This window comes from Artemia franciscana, chromosome 18 (assembly GCF_032884065.1).
Source record: "Artemia franciscana chromosome 18, ASM3288406v1, whole genome shotgun sequence".
NCBI classification, from domain to species: domain Eukaryota; kingdom Metazoa; phylum Arthropoda; class Branchiopoda; order Anostraca; family Artemiidae; genus Artemia; species Artemia franciscana.
In genome coordinates, this window is record NC_088880.1 from 2,944,219 (window position 1) to 2,965,799 (window position 21,581).

At 34.5% G+C, this 21,581-nt stretch overlaps 1 protein-coding gene across 3 annotated transcripts in view; it reads right to left on the minus strand.

Annotated features, from left to right (window-relative positions):
• The window catches only part of LOC136038501 (rho guanine nucleotide exchange factor 17-like), a 229,961-nt gene that overhangs the window by 33,422 nt on the left and 174,958 nt on the right, over positions 1 to 21,581 (minus strand). For all 3 annotated transcript variants that reach the window (XM_065721586.1, XM_065721585.1, XM_065721587.1), the window contains 5 exons: positions 21,164 to 21,422; positions 18,399 to 18,482; positions 12,518 to 12,645; positions 2,618 to 2,777; positions 1,313 to 1,380 (listed from right to left, as the gene is read on the minus strand). In XM_065721586.1, coding sequence (XP_065577658.1) covers positions 1,313 to 1,380; positions 2,618 to 2,777; positions 12,518 to 12,645; positions 18,399 to 18,482; positions 21,164 to 21,422 — 699 coding nt within the window. The remainder of the gene's footprint in view (positions 1 to 1,312; positions 1,381 to 2,617; positions 2,778 to 12,517; positions 12,646 to 18,398; positions 18,483 to 21,163; positions 21,423 to 21,581) is intronic.

Consider the following 21,581-nt stretch of genomic DNA (forward strand, 5'->3'; position numbering starts at 1 on the left):
TATAATGAAAAGAGAAATCACCAGTGCAACAGCACAAACACATAAAAAAAAACAGAAGGAGAAAAGGAAGACTGTTTTCCTATATTAGTGATTAATAATGATCAGCACTTGAATGAGGCCTTAACCCTACTCATCCATACAATCATATAGGTCAAACAGCATCGGCATACACAATCAACCATAAAGAATAATCCATGGACAGGCAGTCGTGTCGTCAGTAAGTATAAGTCGTCATTTACCAAACATTAAAAAAAAAGAAAAAAAAGACAAATAATTCAGAGGCAACAACCCAACACAAGGGCTTATCAGGAGAATACACACTTGCCTATAGGGTTTCGGCACTTTAAATTATCATCCTCAATATTCATCCTCAATTTTCAATAATCAACCTCAATATTCTAAATTTATGTTGAAGCTTCTTTTGAAGGAGTCAGCACGGGGATTTCTAGGAATAACATCCCTTGGAACATCGTTCCAGATAGAAGTGCAGCGCCATATGAAGCTATACCCTCCAATTCAAAATAAGACAAATAGAATTCTAGGTACTTTTGTTTTTGCTTTTTGCTTAAAAATCTGCCAGAAACCAAAACTTTATATATTTTTCTCAATATACTTAATCTCAAACAGCCGAGGGACCTGCATACAACAATGTGTTGTTATGATATCCTATCCTCAACAAATTATTTCAAAGACTGGGGTATAATTGAGACTCCCATTTTTCCTGCCCATCACGTCCGCTCCAACAAGTATCACCTTCCCCCAATAAAATCAGAAAGAGCTAGATTCTCAATCAGATACCAAATTCCTCATATTATAAATGAACTTAATTTGTTAGTAATGTACCCAAGTTTCAAAAGCCGATTTTCTTTGAACAAACATATTTCAAAAATAGTTCTTTGTCTTGATGTTAGGATTGGTGAATAATTGATTTGATGAATAGTATGAATTTTGGTTGTGGTGTTCTCGCATTGGGGTGGCCTCCTCTGTTATTTCCTATCTTGTATTTTTTCCTTTTCTTTATTTTTGTTATTTCGGTATTTTTGTACCTCTGTTTTATGGCTAACACATCGAGCCCTGCTCCCCATCGTCCAGTTTAGAAAATTATTTATTATGTAATTTGGTCAATAAAAAATATTATCTTGTGTACGTGTTATTATTTACACACCCAACCTTACGAGCTCTCTGTTGGGGGTTAATGTTTTTTTTTAGTATTTTTAAGCATATTAAATAAAGTATCTATCTATCTATCTAATAGAGGAATCTTGTTCCCAATTTGTCTTTTTATATAACCTCATGGTTGCAAATCACTTACCACTGTCTCTAATAAAGACCACGAGATCACCATTGGCCAGTGAAGCAAAAACTTTATCACTCCCATACCTAGAAAATTTGAGTATATTAGTCATTATTTATAAGTGGTTTTTTAAAACAGGACCTGATCAATCATTTGAGCTAAATCTAAATCTGATTTTATTACAATATGCTATTTTGAGCTTCCCACTTACAGGGACAGCAATCTCGCGCGTTGGCACGTAATTCCTAAATAGTTAAGTAGTACATAGAAAATAAATGCTTAATATAGACACTTATTTTTAAGTCGATTAACTTAACGTTTGATAAAAATATCCGAAAATTACAATTTATGCATCAGCTATTATGGAGGATGGCCGGTGGGTTATTGCATAGTCTGGGGGGGGGTGCATAATTCCTCAAAAGGGCATTTTAGACCGAATTTTTCAACTTTACGTGAGGATTCAAGTGAATATAGAAGAAGGTCAGGGAGGAGGGGGTGTAGTCTAATCTCTAATCTCCCTTCATTTCAATTAAGCCTGAATATTGGTGCTGCTGGGTGAAAGTCCCCTTCTTATTGCCGAAGAATGCTTTCTTTGTCATAGGCAGTGCAAAAGCGCTGCCTAAGTAAAGAGCGCTGTGGGTACAATGCATTATCATTTTTTTCCCCAAGGTGCTTCGTATAGAAGAAATTGTGGTAGAAAATTTGGAAAAGATCATTTGATTGAAAATTGAAAATTCTAGTCCCAGAGTCTATATTGATTTTAGGACAACCAGCCCCTCTCCCCCACTTTCATCACTTACCCAAACACATCCAATCAAAATTTTCAGATAGCCATTTTGTTGAGAATAGTTAGAAGGTCCAGTAAATATGTCTTTGAGGATTTCCACTCCCCCAAGAGCCCCCAGGGAAAGGGTCATAGGTTATGCTAGTTGCCCATAGTTGAAATATAAGATTTTATAGAGGGCTTGGTCGTATCAACTTTTGAAGGGATTCATTCGATTAAAAATTGAAAATTATATGGCCCATTTTAAGAGTCAAAACTTATCGAAGGGCAAATATCCCCCCACACCCTCTATTACCCAAATGGCATCCAAATGAAATTTTGATGTCACTAGCAATTTCCAATTTCTCAAATTAAACATAGAGGGTGTAACTGTGTGACTCGACTTGTAACGCAAAGAAGGACAGCTGTTTTTGTGATAAAACATAGCTGAACAAAGCAGATCTGTCATGAAAGTACCACTTCTCAAAGAAAAATTAAGAAGATATATTAAGAAGATAATTAAGAAAAATAAGATGCTATAAATAAAGAAGAACACTTACAGAAGATCTGTAACGCAGAAGCGCAGCTCCAGTTTTTTCTTTAGCCGTCGATTTCTAATATTTTCTGTAGAGCAATAAATATATATACTTCCATCTTCAGTACCAGCCCACATGGTTGGACCGGACAGAAATGCTTCAGATTGACCGGAGCAATCGTCACCTAAAACAAAATTTATTTGATGACAAATTCATTTTATTACAATAATTGTCACCTAATATAAAATATGTTTATTAAAAATTGTATTATGGTCAATCTCCGAGGTTTGGAGCCAATGCTATTTTCCTATAGCAGTGAAATACGTATTAACAGCAGACACGAGCAGATTCTTTGATGAAAAAATTATTGTGGCTTCATTGAAAACTTTAACATGAATAGGCCGAACAAATTTGCATTTTTATTCTTTAGAGCTTCATAAAAAATTAATTAGTGGGGACACCTCTAATTTTTAAAAGTAGTAATAAAATTACTTTTAGAAGATGTAGAGAATTGTAAAGTAGCCTCTCGATTTGCCAAAAGATTTCAAAATTTTTGGCCGTGAATTTTTTTTTTTTTATTATCGTCAGTTCCTTTTAAAATTTTCCATTTAAGATATTCTTCCTTTACTATTTAAAAGAGTTGTACTAATCATACAGCCTTGATTTTTGTGTCGTTTTGTAGATCTTATACTGATTAATAATCCCAAAGATTCTTAAGTTAGTATTTATGAGAGATGATTTTTAGCAATAATTCTTAATATTCAAGATTTTCTCCTTTCTCATTGGCTTAAGCACTCCTTAAGGGGTTTGCCAGAATATCATTAAGAATGTTGACATCTCTTTATTATTACGACCCGCTTTAAAAGAAAGTTGAAAACATGTATAATTGGCAACTACACATTGATGCAATATCATTTTTAACACCTCATACGAATGGTAATTTGTTAGGTTACACAGCTGTTACAAAGCAGATAACATTATTGGCCTTTAAAAGTAAAGAAACACCGATTGTAGGTCTATAAAATGCATGAACATTATTTTTAAAAAGAACATTATTCTTAAAAAGAACATTATTCTTAAAAACACATCATTTTAAACATTATTGGCCTTTAAAAGTAAAGAAACACCGATTGTACGCCTATAAAATGTATGAACGTTATTTTTAAAAAGAATATTATTCTTAAAAACACATCATTTTAAACATTATTGGCCTTTAGAAGTAAAGAAACACCGATTGTACGCCTATAAAATGTATGAACGTTATTTTTAAAAAGAATATTATTCTTAAAACACATCATTTTAAACATTATTGGCCTTTAGAAGTAAAGAAACACCGATTGTACGCCTATAAAATGTATGAACGTTATTTTTAAAAAGAACAATATTATTAAAGACACATCATTTTAAACATTATTGGCCTTTAAAAGTAAAGAAACACCGATTGTAGACCTATAAAATGCATGAACGTTATTTTTAAAAAGAACATTATTCTTAAAAAAACATTATTCTTAAAAACACATCATTTTAAACATTATTGGCCTTTAAAAGTAAAGAAACACCGATTGTACGCCTATAAAATGTATGAACGTTATTTTTAAAAAGAACAATATTCTTAAAGACACATTATTTTAAACATTATTGGCCTTTAAAAGTAAAGAAACACTGATTGTAGGCCTTTAAAATGTATGAACATTATTTTTAAAAAGAAAGTTATTCTTAAAAAAATTATTCTTAAAAACACATTATTTTAAACATTATTGGCCTTTAAAGGTAAAGAAATAACGATTGTAGGCCTATAAAATGTATGAATATTATTTTAAAAAAAGAACGTTATTCTTTAAAACACATTATTTTAAACATTATTGGCTCTTAGAAGTAAAGAAACGCCGATTCTAGGCCTATAAAATATACGAAGATTATTTTTTTTTATCTAAAGTTGTAGGATATTCGTCCATTTTAGTTCCACGGGATCTCATTTTATTCCCAATAGTGCCGAATCTTAGAATATTTTGGTTTTTCCCCAACATCTCATATAGTTGACGATTTATAGGCTCGTTCATAAATGACTGATTACCCCGGTTTGGAACCGCGCTAATCATATACTTTGCTTTACGGAGTAATGCATATACTATTAAATTAATGTCCTTTAAAGTCATATGTTCCTGGAAGTACATAATAAACATTGGGTAATCTTGCCCTGGGGTCATAAATACAGGTAAGGGAGGAAGGAAACCACTTAGGGGTATTTAATAAATTTTTGAATCTACTTATATTTATATACTATTCGTCAAAAACAAGAGCTAAGAGCTCATATGGCACTTGTGACAAGCTCAAGTGGAGCCAAGAGCTCATGTGATATGAGCTCTAGCAAAATTCTAAGAATCAATAGCTTACTTTAAGAGGAAAGTCAAAGGCTTAATGCCGGTCGGGATTTAAAACAAGAGCTCTGAGACACGAGGTCCTTCTAAATATCAAAATTCATTAAGATCCGATTGCCCACTTGTAAGTTAAAATACCTCAATTTTTCAAATTTTTCCTCTCCCTTCAGCCCCCAAGATGGTCAAATCGGGGAAAACAACTGTAAAGAGTCAATTAGTGCAGCTCCCTGACATGCCTACCAATTTCCATCGTCCTAGCACGTCCGGAAGCACTAAAATCACCAAAGCACTGAACCACACCACCTAAGTCCCCCAAAGAAAGTGGATCCAGTCCGGTTACGTCAATTACGTATCTACGGCGTTTATAAGCGTTTTCCAAGATTTCCAGTTTCCCCCTCCAACTCCCCCCCCCAATGTCAACAGATCTGGTCGGGATTTGAAAGAAGAGCTTTGAGACATGAGTTTTTTTCTAATTATCAGATTTTATTAAGATCCGGTCACCCATTCTTAAGTTAAAAACACTTCAATTTTTCTAATTTTTCCAAATTAACAACTTCCAGCTCCCCCAAAGAGAACGGATCCATACCAGTAATGTCAATCTCGTATCTAAAGCTTGTGCTTATTCTTCCCATCAAGTTTCATTCCGATCTCTCCACTCTAAGCGTTTTCCAAGATTTTCGGTTTCCAAGGTTTCTGTTTTTCCCTCCAACCCTCTATACCCTTGGATCCAATTCGAATTGAAAATTGATTATCTGAGACATAAGATTCTTCTATATATTAAGTTTCATTAAGATCCGATCACCCATTTGTAAGATACCTCGATTTTCACGTTTTCCAAGAATTCCGTTTTCCCCCTCCAGCTCCCTTCAATGCCATCGGATCTGGTCGGGATTTAAAATGAGAGTTTTAAAGCACAAGATCCTTCTAGATATCAAATTTCATTAAGATCTGATCACCCGTTCGCAAGTTATAAAATCCCTCATTTTTTATAATTTTACCGAATTACCCCCCCCCCCTCAACTCCACCAAAGAGAGCAGATCCGAGCCGGTTATGTCAGTCATCTATCTTGGACGTGTGCTTATTCTTTCCACAAAGTTTCATCCTGATCTCTCCGCTTTAAGCGTTTTCCGATATTTCCGGTCCTCCCCCTAATGACACTGGATCTGGTAGGGATTTAAAATGGGAGATCTGGTTTTCGAGGTCCTCCTAAATATGAAATTTCATTAAGGTACGATCGCTCTTTCATAAGTTAAAATACCTAATTTTGTATAATTTTTTAGAATTAACCCTCCCCCCCAACTCCCCTAAAGAGAGCAGATCCGTTCCAGCTATGTCAATCCCGTTTCTAGGACTAGTACTTATTTTTACCATCAAGTTTCATCACGACCCCTATACTCTAAGCGTTTTCCAAGATTTTAGGTCTCCCCCAAATTCCTCTCCACCGGATCCGGTAGGGATTTAAAATAAGAGCTCTGAGACATGATATCCTTGGAAATATCAAATTTCAATAAGGTCCAATCTTTCATTCGTAAGTTGAAAATACCTTATTTTGTTTATTTTTCAGAATTAACCCTCCTCCTCCCAACTCTCCCGAAGAGAGCAGATCCGTTCCAGTTACGTCAATCTCATATCTAGGACTTACGATTGTTTTTACTACCAAGTTTCATTCCGATCCCCCCACTCTAAGCGTTTTCCATAATTTTCGGTTCCCCCTTCCACTTTCCCCCCAATATCACCGGATCCGGTCGGAATTTAAAATAAGAGCTATGAGACAAGATCTCCTTCCAAACATCAAATTTCATTGATACCTGGTGACTCTTTCCTAAGTTAAAAATACCTCATTTTTTCTAATTTGTCAGAATTAAACCTCCCCCCCACCCCAACTCCCCCAAAGAGAGTGGATCCGTCCAGTTACGTCAATCACGTATCTACGATATTTGCTTATTCTACCCACCAAGTTTTATCCCGATATCTTCACTCTAATCATTTTCCAAGATTTTCGGTTTCCCCCTCCGCCTCTGGCTACTGTCACCGGATCTTGTCAGGGTTTGTAACAAGGGTGCTGAAGCACAAGATCCTTCTAAATATAAAGTTTCATTAAGATTTGATCACCCGTCCATAAATTACAAATACCTCATTTTTCTACTTTTTCCAAGTTATCCCCCCAAGTCTCCCAAAGAGTGCGGATCTGGTCCAGTTACGTCGGTCACGTATCTTGGATGTGTGCTTATTATTCCCACCAAATTTCATCCTGACCTCTTCACTCTGAGCGTTTTCCAAGATTTCTGCCCCCCCCACAACTCCCCACAATGAAACTGGATTCTGCCAGATCTAAAATAAAAGATCTGAGTTGCAAGATCCTTCTAAATATGAGATTTCATTAAGATTCGATCACTCCTTCGTAACTTAAAAATACCTCATTTTTTCTAATTAACCGTCCCTCCACCCCCCCCCCCCCCTACAGACGGTCGAGTCGGATAAATGACTATTTCTAATCTAATCTTGTCTGGTACTGATTTTTCTCATTTTTCACAATTAACCCTTCTCCCTACTTCTCCAAAGAGAGCGGACCCGTTCCGAATATGTCAATCACGTATCTAGGATTTGTGCTCATTTTTTCTACAAAGTTTCAAACCGGTCTTTTTTTCTGAATTAACCGTCTCCCCACTCCCCACAGATGATCGAATTGGGGGAAACGACTATTTCTAATTTAATCTAGTCTGGTTCCTGATACGCCTGCCAAATTTCATCGTCCTAGCTTATCTGGAAGTGCCTAAACTAGAAAAACAGGGAAAGACAGACAGACAGACTGACAGAATTTACGATCACTATATGTCACTTTGTAAATACAAAGTGCCACAAAAACTTGCTAATACCACATAAATTTACAAAACTTTTTCTAAGACCTTTTAAGCCCTGGAAGCAAGAGATAAATTAGGTTCTAACTCGGTGTCTTCAAGTATCGCCCTGATTTACGAACAATTAGCTACAACTGAAGCCCAGCTGGAGAAAATAAAAAGTCATCTGCTGGTGAAAATAAAAAGTCAACTGTAGTAAGGAGCGACCCGGCTCAATAGTAACCGAAACTCTAAAAAATGGAATTTTGATACCAATAGTTACATCAAAAGAATCGCATTTTAATGCTGACTTTAAATATATAAGTTTCATCAAGACCAGTTATACCCATCGAAAGTTACGAGTCTGAGAAAATTTGCCTCATTTTAGAAAATATGGAGAAACATCCCCTAAAAGTCATACAATCTTAACACCATCAGATTCAGCGTATCAGAGAACCATAGTGTAGAAGTTTCAAGCTCCTATCTACAAAAATGTGAAATTTCGCATTTTTTGCGAAAGAAGACAGATCACGGATGCGTGTTTGTTTGTTTTTTTTTGTTTTTTTTTCCTTTTTTTCCAGGGGTGATCGTATCGACTGAGTGGTCCTAGAATGTCGCGAGAAGGCTCATTCTTATGGAAATTAAAATTTCTAGTGCCCTTTTTAAGTGACCAAAAAATTGGAGGGCACCTACTCCCCCTCCCACACTCATTTTTTCCCAAAAGTCACCGGATCAAAATTCTGCGATAGCCATTTTATTCACCATCGTCGAAAAACCTAATAACTATGTCTTTAGGGACGTCTCACTCCCCCGCAGTCCCCGTGGGAGGGGCTGCAAGTCACAAACTTTGACCTGTGTTTATATATAGCAATGGTTACTGGGAAGTGTACAGACGTTTTCAGGGGGGATTTTTTTTGGTTTAGGGGGGAGATTTGAGGGGGGAGGGTTACATGGGAGGATATTTCCATGGAGAAACCTCTCATGGGGGAAGAGAATTTCAATTAAGGTGGCGCAGGATTTTCCAGCATTATTTGAAAAAAACAATGAAAAAATAAATATGAAAAGTTTGTTACTACTGAAAGTAAGGAGCAGCATTAAAACTTAAAACGAACAAAAATTATTACGCATATCAGGGGCTTACCTTCTCGTTATGCCTCACTCTTTACGCTAAAGTATTTTTAGTAACTTCAACTGTTTATTCTACGGTCTTTGTGATTCAGAGGTCATTCTTAAGGAATTGGGACAAAATCTGAGCTTTAATGTTAAGAGCGAGGTATCGACGAGGGTTGAACCCCCTCATATACGCAATAAAAACATACGGATATAGAAGTTCGTTACGTAAGTTAATTCGTAAGTTACATATATTTTTTACCAATGAAAACGTTTGTAAAAAATTAAAAGTTCTAGTTGCTTTTTTAAGTGATCAATAACTTGGAGGGCAACTGGGCCTCCTTCCTCGCTCCTTTTTTCTCAAAATATTCCGATTAATTGCAATTAATTCATATGCAAATTTAGCTTTAATTATTATGTGCGGAGAGCCAAGATCAAAACATGCATTAATTCAAAAATGTCCAGAAATTAAATAAAAAAACAAGCTTTTTTAAATGAAAGTAAGGAGCAACATTAAAACTTAAAATGAACAGAAATTACTCCGTATATGAAAGGGGCTTTTCCTCCTAAACGCCCCACTCTTTACGCTAAAGTTTCTTACTGTTTTAAAAATAAAGTTAATAGAAAGAGTCAAACTTTAGCGTAAAGAGCGGGGCGTTGAGGAGGAAAAGCCCCTTTCATATACGGAGTAATTTCTGTTCGTTTTAAGTTTTAATGTTGCTCCTTATTTTCATTTACTTTCAGTTATTGAAAAGTTCAATGATCCGAATTCACTGAACAAAGAAGGTACTGAACTGATAATCAGCCAGGTTTATGATTCAATCACGCTCGAGTTTAATCTATAGTTTGCAAAAATTGAGCAGGCTCTACTAGGTAGTCTGAGATTTCAAATTGAAAATTTGGAGGAGAGAATCGGTCGAATAGAAAAAAAGCTTGATAATTATGATCAAGAGTCCAAACTTGATAGCCTTGTATTTCATGGGGTAAAGTAGTTACCTGGTGTAGACACTCATACGACAATATCTAACATTATAAATAGCAAAATGTCTGTGCTGGGCCCTTTACTTTATTTAGTTTACGTGAACATGATGCGCGTTTATCTAAAGGATACATATATTACTAACATTATTGCTAACAAAATTTGCAAAATCTGCAGATAATTTAATAGCAAAAGCTCATATTACTCTCAAAAGATTAGAGATGTTTACAAGTTTAAGTTTGCTGTGTGTGAATGTAAAGAAAATTTATTACTGACATTCTGTGGAGTGGGTGATTCTGTTGATGTAAGTAGTAAAGTTCTATTTGGTGAAAAACCTATTTTACAAGCTATATCACTGCGGTACCTCGGCTTCCATATTGATTCTAATCTATCGTAGAAGCACCATAGCGACATTATCTCCACCAAAGTTGCACTTGGAGTTGGCATCCTCAAAAGATTGAAGCATATTCTGCCGGAACGTACTCTTCGCACGATATATTTTGCAATAATCTACCCATATATCATACGGATGTTTAGTCTGGAGAAGCAATTTTTATGTTAATTACAAGCTAAATGGTTTTCTCATAGTTTTGAGAAATTTTTTTTTTGAGGGGGTGGGAGAGGAGGCCTAGTTACCTCCCAATTTTTAGTTACTTAAAAATACAGCTAGATTTGTTTTATTTTTTTACAAACGTTTTTGTTAGTGATAAACATACGTACCTTATGAATTAGCTTATGCAACGAACTTATATAATTGTATATTTTTATTACGTATGTGAGGGGGTTTGCCCCCTCGTCAATACCTCTTTCTTTACACTAAAGCTTGAATTTTGTCCCAAATCTTTCAGAATGACCCTTTACTAAAAATACTTTAGCGTAAAGAGCAAGGTATTACGGAAGAGATGAACCCCCTTATTTTATTAATATTTTATGTTTGTTTTAAGTTTTAATGTTGATCATTACTTCCAGTTGAAAACAAAATAATTTTGTCATTGTCTTTTTGTAAATGATGCTAGAAAATCCTACGACCCCTTCATGGAAATTCTCTTCCCTCATGAAAATTCCTCCATGGAAAGATCCTCCCACTTGACCTGCCCCCCGACCCACCCTAACCCCAAAACAAAAAAGTCCCCCTGAAAAAGTCTGTACACTTCATAATTAACAACTATTATGTGTAAACAATGGTCAAAGTTTATAAGTTGCCGCCCCTCCCCCGGGAACTGTGGTGGATTTAGTCATCCCCAAAGACATAGTTATTAGGTTTTTGACTAAGTTAAATAGAATGGCTATCTCAAAATTTTGATTCGGTGACCTTGGAGAAAAATGTGTGTTGTAAGGGGTCTCGGTGCCCTCCAATTTTTTGGTCACTTAAAAAGGACACTATAACTTTTAATTTACGTTAGAATGAACCCTCTTGCGACATTCTAGGACAACTAGGTCGATACGATCACCCCTGAGGAAAAAAACAAAGAAAAACAAAAAAATACGCACCCGTTATATGTCTTCTGGCAAAAATACAAAATTCTACCATTTTATGATAGGGGCTTGAAACTTCTACAGTAGGTTTCTCGGATATGCTGACTCTGATGGTGTGATTTTTTAAGATTCTGTGACTTTTAGAGGGTATTTCCGCCTATTTTCTAAAATAAGGCACATTTTGTCAGGCTCGTAACTTTTGACCGGTAAGACTACACTTGATGAAACTTATAAATTTAAAATTAGCATTAAAATGCAATTCTTTTGATGTAACTATTTGTATCAAAACTTTGTTTTTTAGAGTTTTGGTCACTATTGAGCCTAGTCGCTTCTTACTACAGTTTGTTACCACGAACTGTTTGAAATAGTAACTTGTAAATGAATAAAAGTAATACATTCTACTACAACGTTGAGATAGAACTTACTAATGTCTCAGGTTTTCCCGTCCCTTTTTTGTTTTTGTATTTTTTTTTTCTGCCCATTGTAAAAATTCAAATGCTAAACTGTTATCTGACTTGTAATCAACCAAATTCAAATGGTCAGCTGTTACGAATTAGACATGTGAAAAATCTAAATTCCCTTTAAATCCGGTCATAATGTTCAGGGAAAGTCAACAGTCTTTGGTACAACCCTCAAGGAGCAATTAAGCCAATGAGAAAGGAGGAAATCTAGTAACGTATTTCAATGTTATTGGAAATAGAATTTGCTTTCAACCTAGGATATTGACCTTATAATAGCAGAAATTAGTTCTCCTCGCAATTGTACCCGTCCCTGTCCCCCACAAATGCCCTGATGAGGATATATTGGAGAAAACATATTTCAAAATAGTTCTTTGCCTGGATGTCGGGATTGATTAATAATAGATTTTAGTATGTATATTTTGCTGTGGTGTTCTTACGCTGGGGTGGCCTCCTCTATGATCTCCTACCTTGTATGTTTTTTTTTGTCTTAGTTTTTTTTTTCTCTGTTTTTGGAATTATTACTGTGACGAGACGTTGTCTTTTTTTCTATGCATTTGTAGTGCCCCAGCCTTACGAGCTCTGCTCTCTGTTGGAGCATAATATTGTTTTGTATATTTTTCATTTGAATTAATAAATATTAATTGATTGGTAAAGACTTATTTTTTCTGAAATCATACAGTACCTTGGCTCAGATTTTGACTTCCAGTTGGTGGTGTTGAGCTAAATGTCAGGTTGGTTTCCCTTCGTGAAGATGTCATGGACTCGTCGTCGATGCTTTCGTCACCATCTTCGCCATCACTACTTGAATCACTGGAAATAAAATACAATATATTTGGAAGGTAGTTTTTAGACCATTTGACTGGAAGTAAGTTGGAAAAGATAAAAAAAGAGGACAAACCGCCAGATAAGAAAAAACATAAATAATATATAATATTTCTGTTTTAGCTCTGAGGATCTTTCTTTAAAAAAAAGATAAAAAATGACAGGCTAATGCAATGAACAAAATAGTAAGAGAAGTTCAATTCCTTGTACCAGTGCAACACTAGTAAATGCTCCTTAAAATCAGTTGCAACATCATCAAAGGTAAATGGTGTGAATCCAATTGGCCTGTCATAACAAAGAATAAAAAGCCAAAGAAAAAAATGAGGATGGGGTTTCGTGAAGTCAACGAAAATACTGTACGAAACAAAATTGATATTTCGAAAGGATAACCACCTCTCTTCTTCAGAGCTATAAGAGAAATTTGGAAGGAAACACGCTCACATTATCTAAACTAAAATGTGAACAAGATAAGCCAGACAAAAACAGACAGCGAAGAAAGCAAATGGTAAAAAACAAATAAAAGCTAAAAAATTGTAAATTTAAAAAATTAAATTAAAATAAAGAGTTTAAAAGTAAATTAAAAATAAAAAAATTAAAAATTTCTAAGAGCCAAAATTAAAGATTTCAAAAGTAAACAACATAGAAAATTGTAAAAATAACAAACTGGTAAAATCAAAATAAGCAGAAATAACAATTGAAAAGATGAAAAACAATGATTTCAAAATCGATTTCCTTCTAACTTTCTCTTAAAGCACTGAGGAAGAGAGGGGGTTATCCTTTTGAAATATCCTTTTTGTATCGTCCAGTATTCTTGTTAGCTTCAAAAACCCCGTTCTCGTTTTTCTTTAGTTTTTATTTTTTTCCGAATCACTAACCTGGAGCTGCCGATACTGGAGGGAGCATACCGAAGGTTTGCTTACAGAATAACTACTGTTTCTAAATTATGCATCGAATTTTTGGTGAATTTCCAGCCCCAATGCTTCATCGTCAAATCTTCTTTTAGGTTCAATATTCCACTTATCACAAGTATCGACAACGCTGTTGCTCTGCCATACGCATTATACGAAGCTCCTTTCTAAGAGCTTCTGACATGGCGTGAAAAGACTAAATTTCAATCTTGGTTTTTCTGACTTGCCTATCTTCTAAAATTGCCATTAAGGACTCAAAACAAATTCATAATTTGGCACTACAAATTAGCTCCAGGTTTAGAAATTGAAAAACTTCCTAGTCAATGGAAAGATAAAGCAGTAGTTATATACCACAAACGGATATATCTACTCGTCTAAGCTTTTTATTCGTTTCAGTTTTGCTCAGAAGTTGCGTATATATATTACATAAAAAAAAACTAGTTTTTTTAACTGAAAGTAAGGAGCGACATTAAAACTTAAAACGAACAGAAATTACTCCGTATATGAAATGGGTTGTCCCCTCCGCAATCCCTCGCTCTTTACGCTAAAGCTTTTAATTGTATTAAAAAGCAGAATTGTGGCAAAGAGTCAAACTTTAGCGTAAAGAGCGAGGGATTGCGGAGGGGACAACCCATTTCATATACGGAGTAATTTCTGTTCGTTTTAAGTTTTAATGTCGCTCCTTACTTTCAGTTAAAAAAACTAGTTTTTTTTTATGTAATTTCTGAACGTTTTTGAATTAATGCATGTTTGATTTTGGCTCTCCACACATAATTTATTAAAATGAAATTTGCATATTAATTCCTTTTTTGGCTGAATGGCTTTCTCTTAGTTTTGATCAGACGATTTTGAGAAATAAGGGATGGGAAAGGAGGCCTAGTTGCCATGCAATTTTTCGGTTACATAAAAAGGCAACTATAAATTTTTATTTTTAACGAATTTTTCTATTAGTAAAAAATATACGTAACTTAAGAATTATCTTACGTAACAAACTTTTATATTCTTTAATTTTTATCATGTATATGAGAGGGTTTGTACCCTCGTTAATACCTGGTTATTTACACTAAATCGCAAGTTTTGTCCCAATTCTTTAAGAATGACCCCTGAATCAGAAAGGCCGTAGAATGAATAGTTGAAATTACTAAAAATACTATAGCATAAAGAGCGAGGTATTTATCTCCTCCTAAATACCTCGCTCTTTATGCTAAAGTATTTTTAGAACCCCTCACATGCGTAATAATCTCTGTTCGTTTTAAGTTTCAATGCTACTCTTTACTTTCAATTGAAAAAAAAAATTTCCATGTTTATTTTTTCATTGTTTTCTTATAGTAATTTTAGAAAATCCTGCGCCCTTTTCATTGAATTTCTGTTCCCCCATGACACATTTCTCCATGGAAAGATCCTCCCACATAACCCCCTCCCCTCAACCCCCAAAACCAAAATAAAATCCCCTGAAACCGACTGTACACTTCCCAATAACCATTATTATATGTAAACACTGGTCGAAGTTTGTAAGTTGCAGCCCCACCCCCAGGGACTTTGGGGGAGTAAGTCATTCCCAAAGACATAGTTATTATGGTTTTTGACTATGCGGAACAAAATGGCTATCTCAAAATTTTGATCTGTTGACTTTGGAGAAAAAATGAGCGTGGGAGGGGGCCTAGGTGCCCTCCAATTTTTTTGGTCACTTAAAAAGGGCACTAGAACTTTTCATTTCCGTTAGAATGAGCCCTCTTGCGACATTCTAGGACCACTTGGTCGATACGATGACCCCTGGGAAAAAAAAAAAAAAAAAAAAACAAAAAAAAAAACAAATAAACACGCACCCGTGATTTGTCTTCTGGCAAAAAATTCAAAATTCCACATTTTTGTAGATAGGAGCTTGAAACTTCTACAGTAGGGTTCTCTGATATGCTGAATCTGATGGTGTGATTTTCGTTAAGATCCTACGACTTTTAGGGGGCGTTTCCCCCTATTTTCCTAAATAAGGCAAATTTTCTCAGGCTCGTAACTTTTGATGGGTAAGACTAAACTTGATGAAACTTATATATTTAAAATCAGCATTAAAATGCGATTCTTTTAATGTAGCTATTGATATCAAAATTCAATTTTTTAGAGTTTGGTTACTATTGAGCCGGATCGCTCCTTACTACAGTTCGTTACCACGAACTGTTTGATATATATATATATATATATATATATATATATATATATATATATATATATATATATATATATATATATATATATATAATTACGCTAGTGCATCTTAGTTGAAAGAGATTAGCTTTAAGCTTCCACTAAAATAGTTTCTCAATTTTCTTAGGTTTTCAGTGTTAACTTCACATGTTTGAGTAGGTCACGTGGAATCTATTCGCAAAGGATTATTTGAGGACAGCTTTGTTTTTAAAGGAGAAACATTTCATTATCAATGTCTGTTTCCTTACCAACCTAACAGTAAAATAATGCAATTTTAGCTTTAACTGAAGGTCTAAACGTATGGTTTTATTTAAAGGATATTTAATTTCGTTTCTCTGATGCAACTGCTTTTAGTATTCACCGAATCAACTGGTTTAATACTAGACAGGCTAATTTACTTGTGACAAAATTTTTATTTTTGTATTCGTTATGCCACAAATGAACAGAACTAAGTTATAAAAAAAGTATTTTAGTTCTAATACTTTTTCGTTCTATTTGCTGGCTTGTTCAATCTCGCAAAAAGAAAAAAACAAAAACAATCAGGTTTTTCAAAGGTTGTACCTCTGTCTCTTCAGAAATTGGATTTCCTTGTCTATCCAAATCATAAACATAGCATTAGATAACCCTGTTTTAAAGTGAATGAGCTATTCCTTTTCCAGAACGACGGAGTGATTGGGTTCCAGAAATATATCAAAGAAACAACCAGTATAATAAACAAACAAGAAATACCATATAATACTGTATACCTCTATACAGTATACCTGTAAAGTATATGATATAGTATACCCATGTAAAATATAGTGTAGTACAGTCTAGAACAGTGTACATAATGTATAGTAAAATATACCATTTCCTTTTCTTTTTGGCTAGGTGGTGTCAATAAAGGAAGTCTTATTTTTTTCTTTTCCAGCCCTTCTTTACTTTTTAAAATTGTGAACTCTCGTGACACCTTTCTTCCACTTATTTGTGACAGCCCCCTTTTATTAAACTAAGCACTTCATCTTTCCTTATAAATAATTCCAAGCAATATGAAAAAATAAAACAAACGATTAAAAATAAAACATAAAATAAAACAATTAAAAATAAACATAAAAATAAAACAAAAATAAATAATTGAATACATAATAAAAACGATTAAAAATTGCTGTTCAATTCTCAGACATTAGAATATATCTAAATTCAATAAAATTTAAATTTATTGAATAGGCCTAATCTATTATTGACTTTAATTCGCAGAAATTTTATGGTTGATTACAAGCTTGAATGTTCTACAAATTAAGCTGTTCAATAATGAACACATCTTCTTAAAATAAGCTAAATATCAATTTACAGAAAATAAATTTAAACTCTAATAGTGTACAAATTTAAGAGTTCAGCCCGTAAACTTAGGGTAAATAATCGCTTCTTGGAAAATACCTTCTTTAAAATTTAACCAAATTCATAACGAAAACCCAAGACAAGAGATATTGAACAGAATTATAGATCCCCTAATTACTAAGGACTCTAATATCTACTAAATTGCAAAATTTTCACCTCCAACTGTTTTTAAGTTAAATCAATTTAACCTTCTGTTTAACAATACTTGAAAAATAATTTACCGCGCTTCCATAAAATTGCCATAAATCGAATCATAGTCAGATGCAGTCGCACTGCTTTTACCGTGGCACAAACATTACACAGTATAGAAAATTTAGTTTGATAATGGAACACATCACAGCGCGCGGTTTAGAAAGTTTCCTAAAGCGTCACGGCGATAGCTTCAAAAGTTCTCCTATATCCCCACCTTCGCGCACACACGAAGGTGGAGTCATGATGAAATATGTACCCCAAAAACATTTAATGGTGGGTATAGGAATTTTCCATACTGCATAATATGCGTGCTGTGGTTTTACCAATGCTGCTGCAAAACCAACTCTAGCCACACTTCCAAGTAGTCCAGAGCAAGGTTGCGTCCAAGATTAGATTATTTACTCTAATGCTCTGGTTATTCTGGTTATCATTGGAGCCAGAATAAATTACCTATCCAAAGCTAAGCAAGATTCTACAATATCTAATGAGGTGTGTCTCATTGATTCTACTGATTCGTCACTGTCCTTTGATAATCTGAAAAAATTACCTGAATAAACTACCAGAATAAATTGCCTATCCAAAGCTAAGCAAGATTCAACAATATATCATGAGGTGTGTGTCATTGATTCTTCTGATTCGTCACTGTCCTTGGACAATCTGAAGAAATTACCTGAATAAATTACCAGAATTAATTACCTATCCAAAGCTAAGCAAGATTCTACAATATCTGATGAGGTTTGTCTCATTGATTCTGCTGATTAGTCACTGTCCTTTGACAATCTGAAAAAATTACCTGAATAAATTACCAGAATAAATTGCCTATCCAAAGCTAAGCAAGATTCAACAATATATGATGAGGCGTGTGTCACTGATTCTGCTGATTCGTCACTGTCCTTCGACAATCTGAAGAAATTACCTGAATAAATTACCAGAATTAATTACCTATCCAAAGCTAAGCAAGATTCTACAATATCTGATGAGGTTTGTCTCATTGATCCTGCTGATTCGTCACTGTCCTTTGACAATCTGAAAAAATTACCTGAATAAATTACCAGAAAAAATTACCTATCCAAAGCTAAGCAAGATTCTACAATATCTGATGAGGTGTGTCTCATTGATTCTGCTGATTCGTCACTGTCCTTTGACAATCTGAAAAAAAAAAACAAAAGTAAATAAAAAACAGACAGAAAAAATCTCAAACAAGAACTGGACAATAACATTTAAAAAACAAAAATCAAAAGGTAGAAACTTCTGTCGAAGAGGCGGTTTATAATCAATATGACTTCTACGAGAAGAGTCATTCTTTCAGCAAACCATTCTTTCAGCAGTTGTAGACGGTGTTTTTTTTTGTTCAACCCGACCGTTCCTTATGACTATTTCTTATGATAGAATTAAAAAAGAAACCAAGCTTAAAAGTAAGTGAATATTAGGAAAATAATAAGTTACTGCGACAATTACGGCAAAACTATTATAGACATTGCTACAAATACAGCAAGATTTACTGTGACAGTCAAACTCGGCAAAATTATATTAAGTTTTTTTCTCATCCAGTCTAGCTCTAATTCAAGTATTTTTTCAGATTTTAATGACAAATACGCGCTAAGAGAAAATATTATGACAAGTAAAGTTATAAATTACTACTACTTCAAGGTTCTTTGTCTTACTATTGCAGTTATAACGACGTAAGTAGTACCTGGAATACGCTTTTCAGTCACCCCATAATAAATCAAAGGGGAAAAGGAAAACAAAAGTAATTAGAACTGAAAAATTTTAACGGCATTAAAAACCCTGGACTATGTAAGTCCTTCTTGTGGTAAGTGTGTAGTGTGTGGTAAGTTGTGTGTAAGTACTTTTTGGCTTCGGTTAGGAACAACTCTGCTCCTTTTGCAAAAATGCTAATACAATCAGAAAAAAAAATCCTGCCCAAAAGAGCAAAAATATACGAACCCAATGAATTTATGTATGCTTAGTTTAAAAAATAATAAAAATTCAACTACAGGCACGTACCTAATAATTCTGTTTGAGGGGGAGGAGCATATATTAGAAAACAAATCTTGTCTGGTTCTTTGAAAAAGTGGCCAGAAACTGAAAAGCATCAAGGATTTTGGAAGGGGGAGGGGAGGCATAGGGGACCCCAGTATGTGCTTAGCTGCTATCATTCGCAGTCATATGGAATCTTTCGTATAATTTCTTAGAAGGAAGGAGGAATTTTGGAATTCACTAGAAGTATGAAAAAGGTAAGAATTCTCTCTTCACAATGTACTCGGCATCAATATCAGGGAGAAAAGGGCTTAAAAAGTAATTTTCGATATCCCTCCGATAGAAGTAAACTCCAGCAAGCAATTAATTTAAGTTTAATTTATAGTTTGGATGGGAAGTTGCATATTGCTGCGTATTACGGGGGACCACCATAATGAGACAACTGGAGCATCTGCAGTATATGTATTTGAAAAAAGTAGTTGGCTGGAACAATAATTTTAGTAGGTTGGTTCTTAATGGTGAACTAGGTTTACCGAATTTTACGTCATAAGGGTATTAACCAGATGAACAAATTTTGGTTACAAATATTACGTTTGCCAAATAGTCGTCTAGTGAAGGCGGCTTATAATGAGATATTGAAATGTAACAGAGAGTTAACACAGCCTAAAAAGGTTAAAGCCCTGCTGGATAAAGCTGGTTTCTCATGGGCAGGGAATGAAGGCCAGGGTTCCGATTGCAAACCTGACGATTTCCGTAAATACTTTATTCACGGCTTAGGGACCAGATAATCAAGGTTTGGCTTACTGGTGTTTAGAAGTCAGTTACTCTAAGGTTTTATAAGGAGATTAAAGTAGTGTATGGGGAGGAGTTTTACTTGAGACTGAACCTAACGTAAAGAGCGTTGAAATATTGGCTCAAGGAGCGAGCAAATTGTGTGCCATTGCGTAGACGACACTGGAGTTTTTACGTTTTTAATTGCCTGGGAGGTAAGTGTGCCTGCCCCCTTTGTGGGGAGTATGGGGACAATCTGGAACATTTTATGAGTAACTACCAAAGTTTGGAGAATTTGATGAATAGTTTTTTTTTTTTGGGGGGGGGGAATGCACCAAGACTCCCAGGTATCTTGGAGACCTCTTCTAGGAAACTAATTGTTGCGGTTGAAGGCTTCATAAGAGATGTTTTAGAGGTACGGAAGTTATTATGTCAAAGTGTCGAATGCTACTGTCCAGCTTGTTCAATTTATACTTGTGTATATATTTTGTTTTTTCTTTTTCTTTTCTTTTTTTTTGCACATCACCACTGTTTTTTAAATACACCGTATATATATATATATATATATATATATATATATATATATATATATATATATATATATATATTATATATATATATATATATATATATATATATATATATAGTTTTCTTATAATATTAGAGTTTCTTATGAAATAGCTGAATTAATTAAATATGAGAAAAGAGCGAGTGACGATCCCATGTTATGTACAATATCAATATCAGAGGGCGAGGAACGTTCCCATTCGATTGGACGGTTTCATTTGACAGAATCTGAGAGAGGAGATTTCAATTGAGAGGGGAGTGGGGCGAAAATGCAAAAAATGCACTTAATCCACTATTTTAATTTTCCAGGGAGGGTATTAAAGATTACTGCTGATTTAATTCAAAGTAATAAAAAGAATTTAGCTTCAACTTTGAAAGGCTTGTCATTAACTTAAATTAAAATTAGACTAGATTAGATGTAGGGTAGTCATTTAAAATTTTACTAGATTAGAAAGACCAAGTTAGGGATACTTTCTAAGCTATAAGGACTATAAAAGATGAATTCAACTTACGAGAGATGAGCTCCAGGTACAGAGAGTATACTGGTAATTTTAGAATTACACACGGTTTGACAGGAAGCAACATTTGGTTCTGGGTCTAAGGAAAGAAGACATATTTGACCAACGTAACTGTCACTGTTGCAGAGCCAAACTTCCTTGTTAGAGGACTGGAATGTAGGAGTGGCACATCTAAGCTGTAGGCCGGGGCGAGTTTTTCGGATTGGCAACGCTGTTATAAAATCTGGCTGTGATCGGCTTCCGGCAATTTCAGCTGCAAAACGTACAAGCATTTATATAGTAATGAATTAATTTAAAAATTTAACAAAATTTATAAGAATTTTAAAATTTTCTAATTTCCTCATGAGAATCTCAAACTCTTGCGGGAATTTTTGACAAAACTCTCATAAGAAACAAAAACAGAATTTTACCT